At 40.6% G+C, this 19430-nt stretch overlaps 1 protein-coding gene across 3 annotated transcripts in view; it reads left to right on the top strand.

The window, feature by feature from the left end:
* sh3pxd2aa (SH3 and PX domains 2Aa) overlaps positions 1 to 19430 on the top strand; it is a 124910-nt gene that overhangs the window by 63495 nt on the left and 41985 nt on the right. For all 3 annotated transcript variants that reach the window (XM_066661357.1, XM_066661359.1, XM_066661358.1), the window contains exon 6: positions 12806 to 12831. In XM_066661357.1, coding sequence (XP_066517454.1) covers positions 12806 to 12831 — 26 coding nt within the window. The remainder of the gene's footprint in view (positions 1 to 12805; positions 12832 to 19430) is intronic.

A 19430-nucleotide genomic window follows, 5' to 3' on the forward strand; every position in this document is an offset into this window, starting at 1 on the left:
TGCAGTTAAAAGACACGTATCTCTATTAATATAATTGATTTTTTATAGAACTGTAGGATGAGCAGATGTCCAGAACCCTTGGCTATGTGGTTTACATTAGCATTTTAGCCTGAGAAGCAAACTTCGGATCCAAACACGTCTTGACTGACTGTCTACTTCTGTGGGAAAGGGGGAAGTTGACTACGTTTGATTTTTTTTTTTTTTTGGTCAGATTATTCTTTTGAACTCACTACAAACAGCATAACACAGTATAGAGTACATGCCTTTTGGCTTTTATCAGATAACATCACATCTTCAGAGTCCTGTGGGTTTTTTTATGCTTGTGACTTGTTACAGTACTGTTTTAGTCCGAAATTATGGACAGAAATAGTTTATTTGGTGAAGACTGACACAGAAACATAGGTGGAATAGGTTTATAAAAACAAAGTAATAAGCACTCAGCAGGGCAAGTTATTGCTGAATCATACTCAGATGTTTGGATGGTTCTTTAACAAATGATGTGCTTTGTGGATTTGCAAAGTGAAAATAAGTACAGGGAACACACTTCTGCACATGTTCATGCTCAGTTGCTATTTTTTTGCATTTCTCATTTTGGAAAAATAAATGAATAAATAAAAAAAAGTATGCTTTGCTCTCTGAAGGACTGGCTCCGTATTCAGGGTGTGTTCATGCTCTGCTCCCAGTGATTATGGGTAGGACAGTCGTGAAAGGAAGGTTCCGGACCCACGCCGACCCTGAACTGGATAAGTGGTTACAGACAATGAATGAATGTTGAATAAAGCCAGTTTTTCTGTGTAAATGAGAGAGAGAGAGAGAAAGAAATTTTAGAAAAACTGGTATTTTAATACTCAAAATGAACTAAGACATGTTTATTTCATCATTTGACCACACAGTATTTGCTCACTGTGTATTCCTCAGTGTAATTGTCATACACTCTGTGATTGTCATACAATCTAAATGCCTACAGAAAATCAGCTCCACCATCTCTTTGCAAAGCCACCAATAACAACAAACAAACAAAACAAAGGGAAACAATCAAACAGCATCCAGATAGCAGCGGACAGGACGAGAATGGACAAGCATGAGGAAAGGTTTTTGTAGATGAAGGCCACCTACTGGCAAATACATGAACTGAACCTTAACTAGAAGTTTCTTCTCATTCTGTACAATTGGAGGTGGGTTACTGCACCAGAAAAGCTTCCGATGATAATGGCAACCAGTCCGTGTAATTATTAAAACACAAAAATCTGCTAAAACGATTTTCATCTTAACGTGGCTTTCCTACACAATAAATGTAAACCTGAACCCAGACTAACTACATCTACACCTCTAATGAGTGTTACTGGAACTTTATTAGGTGTTCTACTGATGTCAACATCATTTAAAAAAAAAATAGAAACTTTGCAATCAAAATTATTCAAACCCTTTTGCACATTAGGTTACTTAGCACAGTTGACACACTTTCAGCTCTTCGCAGTACACCAGTCAAATAAGAACTATTTAAATAGCTTAGCACAACTAACATAACGAGTTTTACCCCCAAATTCAACATATAACAAAACTTATATATAATGACTACTGCATTCTCAGAATTGTTGAACTCCAAGATGACAGGTGCAATGTGACCTGCTGCAAATGTGATAACTAGCAAGACACCATCTTCTGGCAGTGCTTCTGAGGAATCTTAGCTCTTTCCTCATGGGCAGCGTCCTCCAGTTCACTTAAATTCTGGGGCTTGCGTGCTGCAAAAATCCCTCCAAGGATTTTCAATGGGGTTCAATTCAGGCGACTGTGAATGTGCCCTCCACAGGCTGTAGGTTTTGAGTGCCGGAGGCCACAGAGCAAGTGGCCGGTTCTGTTTCATTACTCTACAGAACAGAATCCCAACATTTTTCTGACTTATTTATGTGGTTTTGAGCATATTGGAGCTAATTTGTCTTGTCCTTTTGGGTATAGGATGCTCCACTATGCAAACACAAACCTCAACGTCTGCTGCCACCAAATCTTGTTGCAGGGCTTTTGCAGTCACTCAAGGGTTTTTGATCACCTGCCTCCTCAGGAATCTGGTGGCAGCCAACGATAGCTTTCTTTTTCTGCCACGTCCAGGTAGTGATCCTTTTAATTTTAAACTTGGAGACAATGTTTCCATCTGTATCTCTAAGAACATCCAGTGGCTTTGTTGTTGTTTTATCCTTTTCTTTGATTGAAGGCAATGATGTTTTCTCTTTTTGGACAGCTTTAAAGCCATATTTCTAACCTTTGAGTTATTATTATTATTTAAATCTCAGACACAACTGACTAGCCTTTGATTAGTTGCCTTAGGTGTACTTCAGACAGCCCCTGATTTGGCAAAAGTGTGCTGTTTAAAGGCATTTTTATGAAATAATTCTGATATTGCAGTAGTCAATTAAAGTGCCGTTTTGTGTTATATTTTGAGGTATAACTTGTTATTGCAGTTGTGTTGATCTGTTTGATTGGTTTATTGCAAACAACTGAAAGCTTGTATATTTTACTATTGAATAATTTTGTGTGTGGCTGTATGCCTCTAACATACTTTCTATTTTCTTTTTCTTTCTCAGCATGAATAAAAAGGGCTAAACTGATTTTGGCCGAATTTTATGTTTATATCCAACCCATTTGCTCAGGCTTAGTTTGATGGAAGAAACCCTCCCTAGACCTCATCTCGATATTGTTTAATATTTTTCATCCCAAAGTCCAGTGATTTTTATATGGAAACCTTTTCATTGTATTGAACCTGTCCTAGTCCTAGACTTCGCCTTTATGTTGGTAGTTTATCTGCAGTACAGTGTCTGAGCAGTAGAGGTCACTTTTAGCTTTTTAAAAAGACCATGCCATGTCTGGATGTGATCCAGTGGCAGAAGTGGTTCATATTTGTTAGAGCTGTTCTGAGATCAGTATGGAAGGGTCTCTGATAAGGGCCTGCTATTAATGCTACTTACTGACTGACTGGTTTGAAATCCGCAAGGAATGGCCATTGTCTGAAATGACCGGAATTATAGTGGACAGCAGTCTTCTGTGAATTGAGGTCTAGGTCTTTAACTGTCCTAAGGGGCTTTTCCCAGAGATTAATGTATCTACTGTCTGGATCTCAGATCTCTCTCTCTCTCTCTCTCACATACACACACACACAAACAGTCTTTCTGTCTCTTTATTAAATTTTAACTTCATATTTTTCTCTCTCCCTGTCTCTCTGTCTTCATCGTTTCTCTTATTTCTCTCTCTCTCTCTCTCTCTCTCTCTCTCTCTTTTCTTTTCCCTTTTCTCTCTTTCCTTGCTATCCAGATTGCACAGTAATATTCAGTGTGTATCCTCAAAAAGCCTTGGAAATTGTTTTTTAGTTCTGATCTTTGTCATGTGCTAAAAGGTCACATTCTAGCTCTTTCAAAGCTCCCAAAATGTGGAGCCTAAGCCTAGTTCATCAAGCAGGCTTCTCTTGTAATCAGCTCTTATTGCTTGAGTTTTAAAAATCATGACAATGATTGTATTTTTTATCTGTGATTGAAATAAACCATACGTTTGAGAGACGAAACGAATATTAATAGTTTTAAATAGAACAGAGGATACTTTACACTTCTCATCTTGGTCGAATGTTATGGTCTTTACCGTATTGATTTGACACGGACGAATATACACCTTTGGGTCTTAGGTGTAAGAGTCAGAATGCAAAAACACAATCAAAACTGTCACCTTCATTTAATTCGCCTTTCGTCACAGTATGGAAATAATGATTAAGTCATTTCACATGGTCGTAAATCTGTTTTGGTAATGGTCACCCTATTCCCAGTAGCCCTCTTCACTGCATCTCCTTGCTTCCCCGGTGCCATTAATATTGTCTAGACGTCCTTGTCTGTCTTCCTACACGCTTCTGTGTAAGATAACACTGCCATCACAGCAAACGATTAATTGGAACTGCAATCGGGGAATACATTCCCATGAGGAGGTCAATTCAGCTTGACCCTGTTAGCTTAAAAGCTTTTGGCTAATTAAAAAAAAGCCACGGGGGGTGGGGATTGTGAGTGATCTGCTTTAGCCTGTTTAAGGGCTGGCTTTTTACCCCAGCGCCTGGTTAAAGGAATAGTTCAGTGGACAATTAGCTTATAGCCCACCAGTTTGCAGCAGGCTATGTGCATGGATAAGTCATCAGACACTGGCCTCAAAAATGCAGTAGTAGCATCTATATACACTGTGTGTGTGTGTGTGTGTAACATCACTGTCAGTACAAAATCATTTGTCTCCATCTTGTGCCTACACTCATTAATCATGTACTGTTTAGAGTATATAAGTGCACTTGGTTGTTCTGTAAATACAGGGTGTATAGAGGATCAGATACAGCAGTGAACCTAGAGTTTTTAAACATTGTACCCACTCACAGACCACTCCTTCCTTGTTGGTCCACTATGAAGATGTACATTCAGAGACTAACTGTCTCCCCCGACGCTGTTGTTTGAATATTTTTGGTTTTCATCATTTGGAACAACAGTAACACCGTGTATAATACATTTATAGCTGAACCGTTCCTTTAGGCGGATGAGAGATTTGGGTACACAGTGTTCTTAAGGGCAGTAGGCTTTGGTGTTAGCTTATGTCAGATATAAGTAGCATGTCTAGTAGTCCTTTGCTCATGTGGGAATCATTAACAATGTATAGCACCAAGCTGCATCAATGTTTGGGTTGTGCGTTGGAGGCATCAAGGGGCTGGGTGAGTATATGAAGTAGTTCACGGTTGTGAACGTGTGAGTGATTGTCATTGAGGACCCTTGCCCTGTACATGGTGTGCTTCTGCCCTGCACCCTATGACTCCAGCAGAGGCGATTGATCAAAGACTGCAAGGGAAGCTCAGCTTCCCCTAAAATGTCAAAAAATAAGTAATCAAATATATACTGTTGTGTGTACATGTCAGTGAATAAATATGCACTACAACGCGATCAACATTTGTTCAGAATCAGCTTCTTATCACTGGAGAAGACGCGGCTTTCCTCTCAATCATTCCCGCAGCTTCACAGTGCTTTAAACAGTGAGGACGCTGAGCGTCCACAGAGTTCAATAGCGAAGCAGCGAAGTGCAGCGAAACAAGACGAGTGATTGGATAAATGCTGGGCTTTGTCCCGCCCATCGGACGCTCAGCGTCTCTGGGGGTCTATGGGGCAGTGGGCTGGCCTCGGCTGGCCCGGACGCTCAGCTTCTGCGTGATGATTGGATGATCTGTTTGAGGCTGAATCCCATTTTGATTGACAGCGAAATGAGCGAATCAGCGACCCTTTGGTGTAAAGATCCGTGGGAGCATTGCATTTTCATTCTGTTCTGAGTTGAACCAGACTTTCTGAAACCTCTTAGAGGCATTTTCTTTGTTAAAAACGACTAGCGACAAATCGAGCTTCTATTTCTGGTGGGGTTTTTTGTAGCTGCTTGTGTTTGGAGACAGACTTCTATCACTCTTTCTGACTTCTATCGCAGTTTCTGTCCAGCGGGTGCTGCTGAGCCCCTCCACCGTCACAAAGCACTCACAGGCGGACACACTTCACATGGGCCAAGGCCGTTTAAGCAGCCTAGCTCTGCTGGCCATTGAGAGGACACTAGTCAAGTCCCTGGAAAAGACGCCTTGTTGGTACGACAGGGTCACAGATCATTTTCTTGTAAAGGAACGGAGGGTAGAATTTACGTATAAATAAACCGACACATTTTATGATGTAGGCCGAAATTGAGCTTCCCCTCCTTGAAAGACCAGCATCCGCCACTGGACTCCAGGTAAGCTCTGGACCCACCCTGAAAAGTATGCAGATGTTTTGAAGATGAATTAATGGATAATAGCCACATTAACTTCTCGAATTACATTCCCAGCCCCTCTCTGTGTTTTTAAATGATCATTTATATTTACATTATTTTGTGTGTTTGATGAATGGGGTTTGTATAAACAGATCATTTCTATATCTAAAATCAAAATGAATTCATATTGCTTCGTAAACATAAGCAATAACACTATTTTTTTGCTTTAAATAGTGCAGCTTAAAAACAAAGTGTCTTCATCCAGGCCTGCACCAACAGCACTACCAGATGAAGTTAATGATACGAGAACCCACAAAGCTCTCTCTCTCTCTCTCTCTCTGTGTTTCTGTCTCTCACTCTCTCTCTCTCTGTGTTTCTGTCTCTCTCTCTTTCTCTCTCTCTCTCTATCTCTTTCTCACTGTCTGTCGCTCTCTGTGTCTCTTTATCTCTCTCTCTCTCTCTGTGTGTCTCTGTCTCTCTCTGTTTCTCTCTCTCTCTCTGTCTTTCTGTCTCACTCTCTCTCTCTCTCTGTTTCTGTCTCTCTCACTCTTTCTTTCTCTCTCTCTCTCTCTGTGTTTCTGTCTCTCTCACTCTTTCTTTCTCTCTCTCTCTCTCTCTCTTTCTCACTCACTCACTCTCTGTCTCTGTCGCTATCTCTGTGTCTCTTTCTTTCTCTCTCTTTCTCTATCTCTGTCTCTCTCTCTCTCTCTCTCTCTCTCTCTCTCTCACTCACTCACTCACTCACTCACTCACTCGCTAAATCTCTCTCTTTCCCTTTCTCTCTCTCACTCTCTCTCTCTATGTTTGTCTTCCTTCCGTGTTTGCACACTTTGGCCTGTGTGAGCCCACCTTCACTAATAAAATGGAGTACTCTCTCCCCGGGGCAGTGTTGCGACATGATTAAAGCTGGAGATAGTTCTGACAGCGAATCACATCAATAACAGGAAAGTTGTGATCAGAGTTATTTCCTAGTATCAGTGGTGTTTCGTAGTATCCACGCAATTGTTTTTCTGTTTTTGTCAGTGTGTTTATCTGCATGTGTGTGTTATTCCAGCAAAGTCTGGCCATTCTTCAGAAACACATCGTCTCAACAGTAACAACATCTGGATATCTCTCTCTCTCTCTCTCTCTCCTCAAACATTCTTTTCCTATCATCTCTATATCTTTCTCGCTACAGTTTTATAGCGTCTGCATTGCCACTTTCCGTCCTGTAGATGTTTTTACAACACCTCCAAGTTTTTGGCTCCCACGTTCTCGTCTCACCCTTTCCCTCACTTTTTTTTTTTCCCTCCATCTCTCTTGTCTACTTCATCTCACAACACTCTCACACACAGAGTTTTCTCTCTCCATCTCCTTTTCTTTTCTTCTGTTTCTTTCACTCTTCACTCTCAATTCCTGTGTTTTCTCTCTACGTCTCCTTTTTTCTTGTTTACTGTTTCTGTCTCGCTCCCACTCTCTGATCTTTCACTTGATGTATTTCTCTAACCTTTCTCTCACTTTTCGCTTTCACACTTTCTCCTGCTCCCTCCTGTGCTTTCTGCCCCTGTCCAACCCTCTTGCTCTCTTTTTTTTTCTCCTCCTGAGGGCATTCTTTCTTCTCTTTCATTCACCCCAACTGATGTCTTACAGATGCTCTCTCTCTCTCTCTCTCTCTCTCTCTCTTCCACTTCGCATCCTGTCATTTTTCTGCAAATGCAAAATGAATAAATAAACCAAAGCTTTAAGCTGGACACTGATATTTTTTAAAGTATGTAAACAACACTATTTGAGAGCACTCAGCAGTGGGTAGAATGATAACTGGAGTGCACATGCTTCCATTACTTGTTAGCCACAGGCTAAAGCAGTAAATGTCAGGTGCCAAAGTATTCCTTTACGTTTTAATCCCTTCACTCTATTACACGACAGCCCCCTCCGTCCATTAAGGTGGAAGATGAATTGTACCCAGTCACTTTGATACATTGTTTTGCTGTGTTGTTTTACCCTGTGTTTACTTCTCCGGAGCGGCCTCAGAGCCCTTGTAAACAACTTTAACAAGCACTGGTGGAGAGACATTTCCAGCAACTGCTGCTAAAACCTTCTGCTTCGTTTTCAGTAGAAATTACTCACTCACCGCGATAAAATACTCAGTAACAGAACACAAGCAGCTTTCTTTGCTCTTTCCACTGAAACGTAAGTGTTCACGCTATTTTTTTTAAGCTCTCACAAAGGGTTCAACCTCAGGGTCTTACTGATTGTTGTTCTAACTCAATCTAGCATTGAGTTCCCGCAAACGCAAGGCCCTGAGGATCGAGTGTATTACAAAATATTTTAAACAGCACAATTCACAGCATTAAAGAACGTACTAAGGACCTTACAGGAAATGGCCGTTATAAAATAGATTTGCGTATGTAGCTTTTAAAGCACCCGATAATTCCTTACCTAAATAGACCGTGTGTTGGGTGCAGTTGTACACCTTGTGATTTAACTGCACTGGAGCACTGCAGGCTTGCTTTAGAAGTCTCCAGAGGAAATTGCTCTGGTTAAGCAGTTTTCAACCTGCCTGCCCTCTGTTATACAATCTACATTTCATTCTTTATAGAGCCCCTGGATCTGTAGCCTACTTTGTTTACGATGCTTGCAGGATGAGAACATTTCACTAAGATAAAATTACTATTAAATCAGTGGAAAAATAATGGCCTTATATGACAGTTTGGCTAGCATCGGTATTATGGCTATCATATCAAAATATTGAAGACCTTTTCACCCCAGTTTTTACACACGTTTTGAAATCTCTAGCATTAGCACACATTCACTGAGATTCACCTATAACACTTGTGATTTACAAATAATGTAATAAAAATATATATTTTATATAATTATTATTATTATTATTGTTACACTTATATAGCGCCTTTCTAGATACCCAAGGACGCTTTATAATCAACAAACGCACACAGTGTACTCTCGACCAGGAACGACCGTCCACCTGGAGGACTGCATCAGGCAATACTAGGATTTCACCCAGGACAGAGACACCATCCATATCTGGGCGCACACACATTCACTCACACACCAGGACAGTTATTAGAGAAGCCAGTTCACCTACCCTCCATGTTTTTGGACTGTGGGAGGAAACCGGACCACGGAGGAAACCCACGCAGACACAGGGAGAACACACCACACTCCTCACAGACAGTCACCCCGAAGAAACCCACGCAGACACAGGGATAACACACCACACCCATCACAGACAGTCACCTGGAAGAAACCCACGCAGACACAGGGAGAACACACCACACTCCTCACAGACAGTCACCTTGAAGAAACCCACGCAGACACGGGACCAAAAGTCCTATGATAAATTTAATATAACCATTATTAATTTTACATTGCCAGTTTTTCTTCATTATCTGACAGCATTAAAAATGTTGTGTCTTTAAAATTGATGTATGGAAATATGCTCTGTTCTGATTGGCTACCTTATATTATACCTCATTCTAAAATCAGCCACTGCTGAACTACCACATTCAACTTAAATGTATGGAGTTAATTCAGTAAAGGCTCATTACGTGAACATTTTCTGTGTATTATGAGTCTAAATGCAAGGTTGCCATTTTATGGCCAGAATCTACAGTGTGTTAAAGCTATATAAGATTACATTTCTCTGTTTATTTTCTATTAGTTTAACATTGATCATGGGAGCTGTTACACAGGGAACTGAAGTCCTTTCTTTCTTTGTTTTAAAGGCTCCCAAGTGGTGTTGTTTTGTTGTTGTTGAGCGGGTGATCGCCTGGCGCTTTTTACACACAGAATGCACCCAAATAGTCTCAGGTCACAACTGCTAACCACTTATTTTAGCTCAGTAAGTCATTAGAGGCTTGAAATAGTCAATTGCAGTTAGTGTCCTTCCACAATGGAGTGTATTGACATGCAGTTTGGCCTGAAAAAGAGCCTTTACATCAGGAATGGTACACTGGGGATTTTCCTGCCATTTGAATATGTAGAGCATATATCTGAATGGCATTTCCTTTATTGGTCCAAACAGTGCTAGTCCAGTGCATCTGGCTGTATGTGACTTAAAGGAATAGTTAGGGATTATAGATAATAGCACTTTCTGCCAACGTCTAGTCTTAGAGGACTGTTGCATGCTTGGCATCCCATGAAATCAGAAGCATATACAGTGATGTTGAGGTATGGGACGCCTGTGCATTGTTCTTGGAGCAAAAACCACGTGTTTATACCTGCAGACTTTTAATTTTTAGTCTGTTTGCTTTTCTAAGAAATGGCTTCTTGACCACTCCACTTTGTTTTTTTGCCTCTTGTCACTCAATGATTAAAAAAAAAATCTATAGCGACAGTTTTAGTGGTCCTCCAGCTTTTGCATGTTTATTAGAAGTTCCAAAAATATGTTGAAATCCAACAGGTTTGGCTTTGTTCTTTCATGTAATATGCTCCTGAAAATCTACTCTTACCAAGTGACCATTGCTGGCTGAAAATACATAAATAAATGAAGTCTGGTCTCTTAATTTTGTACAATAGTGTCAACTTGGCTTGTAACCCCAGCATAAAATAAGCACATTTCAAACTCCAGACTGAATTTGGTGGACTGACTGCATTTGGAGTAAGGGGGCAAATTTGTGTATTAGATTTTTAACGATCTGTGCCTTTAAGTGTTTGAGGTCTGGGTTTGTTTTCGTCCTGTTCCTGTTGAGCCGACAAAGAAGGCCATTCTGGACCACTGTCGTTCCAGGACGTTCTTGGTGACCTCAGGGTTGATGGGCAGAAAGAGGGCTTTCATTGGCCACTGGGCCACACAAAGGGAGAGATTGATAGCAGGATGGATGGATGGATGGATAGGGATAGAGATGCTGAGAGATGAGAGAGAGGGCATGGATTGATGAGTACATGGATGAAAGAGCTGTCATATGTTTAAGTGGAATGGGTGGATGATAATGATCAGAATGAATGTCCGGGATGATGTACAACATGTGTGTGCAAGTGCTTGTAGTGAACGTTATGTACTCTGAAATATAGCTAAATATCCAAACTGTGGTAGTTCAGTGAAAACTTGAAGAACACACCACACTCCTTACAGACAGTCACCCGGAGGAAACCCACGCAGACACAGGGAGAACACACCACACTCCTCACAGACAGTCACCCGGAGGAAACCCACGCAGACACAGGGAGAACACACCACACTCCTCACAGACAGTCACCTGGAGGAAACCCACGCAGACACAGGGAGAACACACCACCCTCCTCACAGACAGTCACCCGGAGGAAACCCACGCAGACACAGGGAGAACACACCACCCTCCTCACAGACAGTCACCCGGAGGAAACAGGGAAAACTTGCATTTGCACAATTTCGAATATTAGCTTCTAATTCACTGAACCTCTGAACACATTTGGAGGAGAACTGTTAGTTGAAAGTTTTGTAACACTGCATTACATACCATTATCTATAACATTCATTCATTCATTCATTATCTGTAAGCGCTTATCCAGTTCAGGGTCATGGTGGGTCCAGAGCCTACCTGGAATCATTGGGCGCAGGACAGGAACACACCCTGGAGTGGGCGCCAGTCCTTCACAGGGCAACGCAGACACACACCTACGGACACTTTTGAGTCGCCAATCCTCCAAGCAACGTGTGTATTTGGACTGTGGGACGAAACCCGAGCTCCCGGAGGAAACCCACGCAGACACAGGGAGAACACACCACACTCCTCACAGACAGTCATTTGTTTTCAGGATTTAAAAGTTTTTTTTGATGCTTCACAGCTTTGCAGACGTCTTTTAATAAAAAAAAATGATGGGATTGAACAGTCAGACTTGTCCTATCCCTGCTTTTTATTAAATTTAGGCCGCTGTCCAAATCCCCATATTACGCTCATAATGACCACGGGATTAGGCCCCTAATGCTGCATTAAGCTATTAGCACATAAAACTCATAAGTGTTTTCACATAATCCAGGGTTCATTTGGTCAAGAGACCCCTGTGTTTATGAACCAAAGTGAAGTCAGTGTGAATACAGAACATTAAATACCTATCATTAGATCATAAACACTGTAGTGTCAGATGTGTTTTTTTTTTCCCCGCCACAAAGTTGGCAGTTAGTTTGCCATCAGTTTGCTATGAATACAGTGAATACTAAAGGGGGGAGTGTTTTGCTTTTGTACACTTTGGTAAATAATAGTGTTTATATTTCATATAGAGACTTCAAAATATAGACATGAGGCTTATATGCATATGAGGTTCTTAAATGTACACACACACACATATACACACATTAAATATGTCATATATATCAGAGCTATTACATACAGGACTTGCACAGATTCTCATATAGATGAGGACATGCTGTTATTACGTATACTCATATTTTCTTTATGTGCAAACAGGATATATTACTACATATCTCTGTACATATATTCATGATATATAGGTAAATGTCATTGATATTCTATAAAAACTGACCTGAATGTGTGTGGGAATATCACCATAATCTATACTGGCATAATTTTATCTAAATAATGCTCTCACCCCTCACCTTCTCTCTGTTTCCTGCTTTCGTCTCTGTCCTTTTAGTTTTCCTGACCACACTTTTCATTCAAACAATTCTTTGGACACACACACACACACACAGATAAAGAGATGCAGACACAGACACACCACGTCTTATAGCTTAGCCACTCAATAGCTGAATCCAATTATAATCCATTAAGAAGGAGTTTAGAGGGTCCCCTCTGTATTCTCTGTAGAGAGAAGGAGAGAGAGATGGGGGATGGATGGATGCATGGATGGATAGAGAGACCCAAGTGGCTCTGTTTGGGTCACATGATGCACTGCCCTTTTTCAGCCGCTCTGTCATACACACACACACACTCATATTCAGTCTCTCGCTCTCTCTCTCTCTCTGTCTGCAGTAACACACAGTTCGCTCTGTGTGTGTGTGTTTATGTGTAAGTGTCTGCAGGACTGGCTGATATTTGGATGGGATTCTAATCATGTCTCTCTGCTGTTGCCTTTTTTTCAGGGACTATGGCTCTAAACGCAAATCAGGTAAGAACCTCTAAAGGCATCTAGCCTTTCTTTCTCACCTCCCCTCCCTCCACCCCTCTTAAACCTGTTGCACTGATCAGGAGTTAGCATGTAGCACTGAGTGCTAACAACAAACCTGCAGCCTTACTCAGCATCTCTAGTGCACGTCTCTCTTCACCTTCATGGGCGTTAGAATGACTTGCAGTTCTGCAGTAGCGGTTCACGGAACGTTGTCTCACCACTGCCCTTGGAATAGAATGAGGTTCAGTTCCCTGCTTGGGCAGGTGCCAAATATCACACTAATACGTATCCTTGAGCAGTGCTCTGTAGCATGGTTATGAATTGTTTATCGGGATAAAAGCACCCGCTAACGACCAGAAAATGTAACGTTTATACATATTTGTACCAAAGTGTTCGCTCTAGGGCTAGACCAAGGGCTGGGTGATATCAGCAAAATATCAATATCCCGATATTTTTCCTAGAATATCACAATATTATTTCAAGAATGATATCTTGTTTCCACCTCTAAGTAATTCCCTATTGTCTCTTAAAATCACACTTAAATGAATCTTGCACAGTATCGTAAGTGTAGACCAGACAGACACTATAATGAAAAGTAAACTTGAAAAGTAAAAGTTACTTATAAACTTGCCTTTTAATAACTGTTTCTTAAATACTATCTTGACTCCCAAAACTGCTGTGGTGACCAGCCCTCCTAAAACTTTATTGCATCCCTTTTACAGATAAGAAAACGAATTTCCCTTCTTGACTCACAGAGAATAAGGCTTTTTCTTAACAACAAACCTAACCTTATTTATTTATTTTTTTTTACACTGTTTTAATTTTTTTCTATTGGATTTAAGCTGTTGGTATTTCTCAATGGTATTTCTTCCCTGTCTTTGACTCTTCATTAGCCCATTGCTTGTGACGTGACTGTTCCGATGTCCTGTGAGAACAGCTTACATTTATTTATTTATTTTTTATTTTGCTGTACAACACATTACATTGAAAATAGCATTTTGTTTTATGGCAGATGTTTAAAAAATGCAGCTTTTCATGACAATGACATGGCTTCCCATACAAGTCTGAGAATGACTTATTTTTTTATAACAATAAGTAGAAGTTGCACTAACATTGGTTATGTCATTCCTTACCAGATGGAAGTATTATTATCCAAACTCCATTCAAAAAGGTATATTAAAAATCAAGCTTTCCATCCCTATGTCTAGTTCTGAACTAAAGGGTGGGGTTTTAAAAGCATATCTCTGGACCAGTGGGAGGATCTGAGGCAGTTACGAGTCGTTCCCTGCTGATAGTTCCGGACTCAGACTTGGGACTCAGATGGTTAAGAGCATTCTGTATCAGGCTTCTAAAAAAGGCTTGTCATTTTGAGCTGAACCAGGAGCCAGAGAAAGGCTGTGTAAGGTTTGTGCACTGTTCATTTGTTGTACATGGTGGTATTAGTTGATGGATGATTGTGCATTTATCTAAAGTGCTAGGGAGGGTTTATAGCACATACACATTGTAGTTGGGCATGTCTTTGGTCAGTTTCAAAGCTGACCAGATGCACAGTCATCCACTCAGGGAAAACACATCCACACAGGAAACAGAGGTCGTTTGCATTCATTATACAGCGCACTAATCAGGGTACGTAGACGGAAGGGTTTGCAACCGGACGTGCATCCCTCTAGAAGATTATATTAGAGTAAGTTATGTCTAAATATTTGAATTTCTTCTGCGGGTTTGTTGCCAATCGGTCCATGATCTGATGAATGTGGACATGGGTCAGAAAATAATTTCCATTCTGATTTTGTTGGAAATAACTGAGGTTTCCTTTCTCATAAATGTCCAGATGTAGTCATTATTAACTGTTCATCTCTCAGTTGTACCTCACAGTGTTTTTTAAACCTACAGTTTAAGGCTCAGTTATCACCGGTAATAACAAATAAACTATCAGATACAAGAGATACAAACTATCAATATAATATTTAAAAATATTTTTTATGTAAAAAACTATGCCATATACCCTGTTTTTCATAGTTGCCCCATAATTTCACCACATAATATATGTCTTTATAAAGGTTATTGCATGTAGTTTATATGTCCTCTGTAGCTTAAGTTATTGTTCATTTTAGCACATTGTGTTATATGCAGATACATTTGGCATTAGAAAACACCTGCATAGGATTAGTTTTCACTTATTTTCTTGGGCAGTGTGCGAACATATGGATAAATTAATCAAGTTCTTGTCATTTCCAGCTCCGGGCTGTTTGCCTTCCGTCTTAATTGCCTCTCACTCTGCGGGGTTGGAAGGTGGAACTCCAGCGAACAGCTGGAAAGTGTCATTTAGCTCAGGGTTATTTCAAAAACAAACTCAGTTTTAATCGTTAGGTGTGGACAGTGCTAACTCTAACGTTTGCCAGAGTTTGCCAAAAAATTGTAGTTGATGTCATTGGGTATTTTGTTACGATGCGCATCGACAGAAAAATAATTTCTCAATGACCAGCTGCTGGAATGCGGACAAGAAGTTTTAAGGCATTGTCTTTGGATTGGAATGAAGTCTTGCTGTCCAGAAGATAGAGATGTAGGTCAGTTGTCATTGTGTCATTTGGAGAATATGTTCTTCAGAACTGGATGACCCTACCAGCAGAAAATTGCTCGAAGTGTGTGTGTGTGTGTGTGTGTGTGTGTATTAGCCTTGCCCCATTCCAAACACAAATTATCTGGCTAATCAAGCGTCTCAAGGCCATCTGTTTTGCTCAGAATGGGAACCAAATCTCCTTCACAACAAAATCCTTCTGCTTCAAATTCTTTGGATTTTCCAAATCTGACAAGCTTGAGTCTAATCACACTTCACGGCTTGTCCATGAGATTGTAGACACTTTCCTGCAGTTCATTGGACTTGACTCCTTCAGCAGTTGGCTCCATGCCTGTGGAATGACAGTAATGCCGATTTAGGAGGAAGGTGTCCTGGTGGAATCAGACACAGATGATCCCTGGCTGGGACCAACAGGAACTAAGAGGCTCCATCTGGCAAGCAAGATGGTGTCACCAAAAGAAACAGCATTTGCAGATCAGATGAAGTCAGATGTTTATGTTTTATGTACATTCTGTATCCAGTGTCCAGACAAATTCACAACTTGGGTGAGATTCAAACGCTAGGACGTAACTCAACAGGATAACATTGTGTTAAGAGGGTGTATTTTAGCGAAAGTAAAACACTAAAAGCAGGGGAGCTGCATTCATTCTAGCTGTAGTTTCCCAGTCTTAATAAATACATGTAGAGCTATAAGGAATTTCTTTTAGACTTGATCATTCCAGCAGGACTGTGTTTTGGTTTAAGGAACTATTAGTTTTATTTGCATATATTTCTGTTGAAATATTTGCACATAATTCTTTGGCAGAAGTGTTTAATTATAAACTGTAAGAAGAGGTGATCAAGGGCATATATCGTATGAGGAACCTAAAATACAGAAGATGGATATGTGAGATAAACAGTGACTAATGTTGGAAATTCGTCTGAGATCTGGGGGACTGAAGATTGGACAGCATTTTTCGAGATATGAACACATGGCAGGTTGTGAGTTCATGCATGGGTTGGCAGTTCATGAGGCTGATTAAGGTTCAAGAAAGTCAAGAGGAGTGCGATGGTAAGCCATTCATTAAACTCTCTAGAGCATCTAGAGGAGGCTATTCATCACAGCAGAAGAGTGAATGGTACATGCGTAGGGTTGTGTAATGTTTTACACTGTTGAGAGTTTCACTTGAGAATGTGGCCTCGGTTGACTTTTTAATGCACTCGGTGAAGACTCATCAGCTGTAAGTTTCCTTAAAGTGATTATAGTCTTTAAGGTCTCAGATTTAGAGTTAAAATTCCATTGTGTGGTTGTCTGAACATCATTTTAAACAGTTTAAATAAGCAACAAAATGAATAACATATAAAAAGGTGTCAATAATTATTCATTTTGTTGCTTTTTACACTGTTTAAATGTAACAGTATACTTACAATGTACATTTTTTACATATTATCTTGTGGCCAGAGCCTTGAATGAAGACACTATAGGTTCACATTTATAAAAGCTCAGGTTGCTTTCAGGATTTGTGATAACTATCCACACAGCAACTGCATTGCCAGCCAAACTCAGCATTGTACTGTAGTTATGGCACCAAAAACCCAGCCGTTATTTGTCCTTACTATTATATTTTTAACATGACTTATAGCTATGAGTTTCCAACTGCTCTTTGGGGGTTCTGCTGAGTTTAACTCTGGCTTAGTCTGTTGTCAACCTGTGGTAGTGTGTTTTGCTCCATGGGTACAAAATTATGCCATTTGGTGTGTGTGTGTGTGTTACGTAATGGCACCCTGTTTTAAACAGCCTCTATGTCCACTGTTGCCACAAATCGTTGAGTGTCTCCTTGTGGCATTATTCTCCAAACTGTTTACCTGTTTGCACAACTAAATCCTTCTTTTGTCCATTTTACACCAGAGCAATACCCTCTTTGCTCTCAGAATAGTCTATATTTAAACAGTGTGGTAGACATTTTGTATACATTTTGGAAACCATTGGTAAATGTCCATTTCTGGTAGAATGATTGTTTTGTCTGTAGATGGAGGGATGTTGGTTCTGAAGTATGTTCTAATCAGCTGTTCTGGTTCATTATTTTGGCTTATTTTGCTGCTATCATCAGAAAATATTGTAACTGTACAAGTGTTCGTTGTAAAGAGTTTAGAATTTTGTGAAGATTTAGCAAATGTAAGACAGCACAATATATTGCTTAGCATGTTCCTATAACTGTTTAATTCATATGATATAGGGTGGATCAGACACAGCAGTGCTGCTGGAGTTTTAAACACTGTGTCTACTCTCTGTCCTCTGTATTAGACACACATACCTCTACATGTAAAGTCAGAGACATTAGCTCATCTGTGGTTGCACAGTTTGTGTTGGTCATCAATGGAGGCCCCCAGCAGGACATTGTTGGCTGGATATTCACTGAGGGTTTTAAAACCTCAACGAGCACTCCCCCTATATTGGCAGAAAGTAATTCACTTTTACATCACTGCCCTGAAATCAAGTGGGAGGGGTTGTGGCCTCCTACACGAGTTACATAGTGCATTGCTGAGCCTGGAGTAGCAATGGAGCACCACAATGATTTAGTGTTGCTTTAACAGTCTGTGGTAAAATGCCAGTGGAATTACTCTGCACACATTAGCATCCATCATTTTGCATTCGTTAATGCTTTTACACACATTGATCATGAAAAAAATTGATTTGTTTACTCGTATGATGTAGACTGTATCCACCCCACCACCTCTTTTTGTGAGGAATAATTAACGTCTTTCTCATGTTTTTCCTGGTTTCACAGTTTGAATTACACAGAGAAGAATTGTACTGCGTCCAGTGTACACAATTTATTTGTATTCCTCACACTCCAGATCAAATGGCTTTTAGGTGGCTCCCTGTGACATCAGTGTTTTATTTTATTATGATTATGATTGACAAGCACTGTTTTATAGAGCTCTAGTGGCTAACATCATTTCTTGGCAGTAGAGTGTTTGCTGCATAGGGTTTTGTCCCGATGCTGCAACAACATCTTCAACATTTTTCAGGGGTGGGGGGTGGGGGTTACCCATGTGAGATCCAGATGTGTGTTTGTGTGTGTGAGGAGAGTGGGGTTTAAAGGGGAATGGTGGTCAGTCAGACGGACCCCTGGCTGCTTACGTGGCAGTTGGGATAAAGTTTCATTGTGACGTAGTTAACAGGCTAATACTGTTTACTCAAGTGCAGGGCTTGATGACGGGGAGAACGGCAGAGATACAGGAGTGCAGGGGCTGGGTAGGGAGTACGTTTAGTTGTAGAGGACAGGAGGGCAACATAACGTGTGTTTGTGTGCGCGAGCGTGTGGATATGTGTTTTCATTGAAAAGAATAAACCTAAATGGGTCAGTGTGGTTTTACTATGAATTTGCCTTTTTAGCTTGCAGTGCACTTTTTCTGAAAATTCCACTCTCTTGCTGCTGGCGTGGTCTGTACTGGAGCTCAGTGGGCAGCATAAAAAAAGCCCGAGTCTGATGAACAGAGCTTGTGGTTGGGCTTAAACTGTGTTAAAAACATTGAGATTCAAGGGTCAGCAGCCTGTTTGGAGTTGTATGTGAAGGAATAGTTTGTAACACACAAGCAGCTCCTTACACCGTGTGAACATTTTTACAACAGAAATGCTCCAAAATAACTTTTACGTAAACATTAACCTGCATTAAATATAAGAACAAGTTTTGCACGAGTCTGGGTCGACTCGACTCGACACGACTCGGCACGCTTTTCCACTGGCAGGGCGCCCGTGAAATTTGTGACGTCACAAATCTCTGTTTCTTCTTTGAAAACCCCAACAATGGCAGAGGTAAATTCGCAGTTCGGTAAATAGGCACTGTTCTCATGGCGTGTGGTTTTTACTGAAAACGTTCGCCGGCCATTGGCCCAAACAACATTTAAACCTCTTCAAAACACCTCAAGGTAAAGTTACGAGCTGCTGTTGTGAGTCCGATCAAAACAAATGTGAAAGCTGCTGTGACTGAAGAGGTTTTAAAAGCAGTGTTTTGTGCTGGATTGGAACGAGCTCTGC

This window comes from Hoplias malabaricus, chromosome 2, assembly GCF_029633855.1.
Source record: "Hoplias malabaricus isolate fHopMal1 chromosome 2, fHopMal1.hap1, whole genome shotgun sequence".
NCBI lineage: Eukaryota > Metazoa > Chordata > Actinopteri > Characiformes > Erythrinidae > Hoplias > Hoplias malabaricus.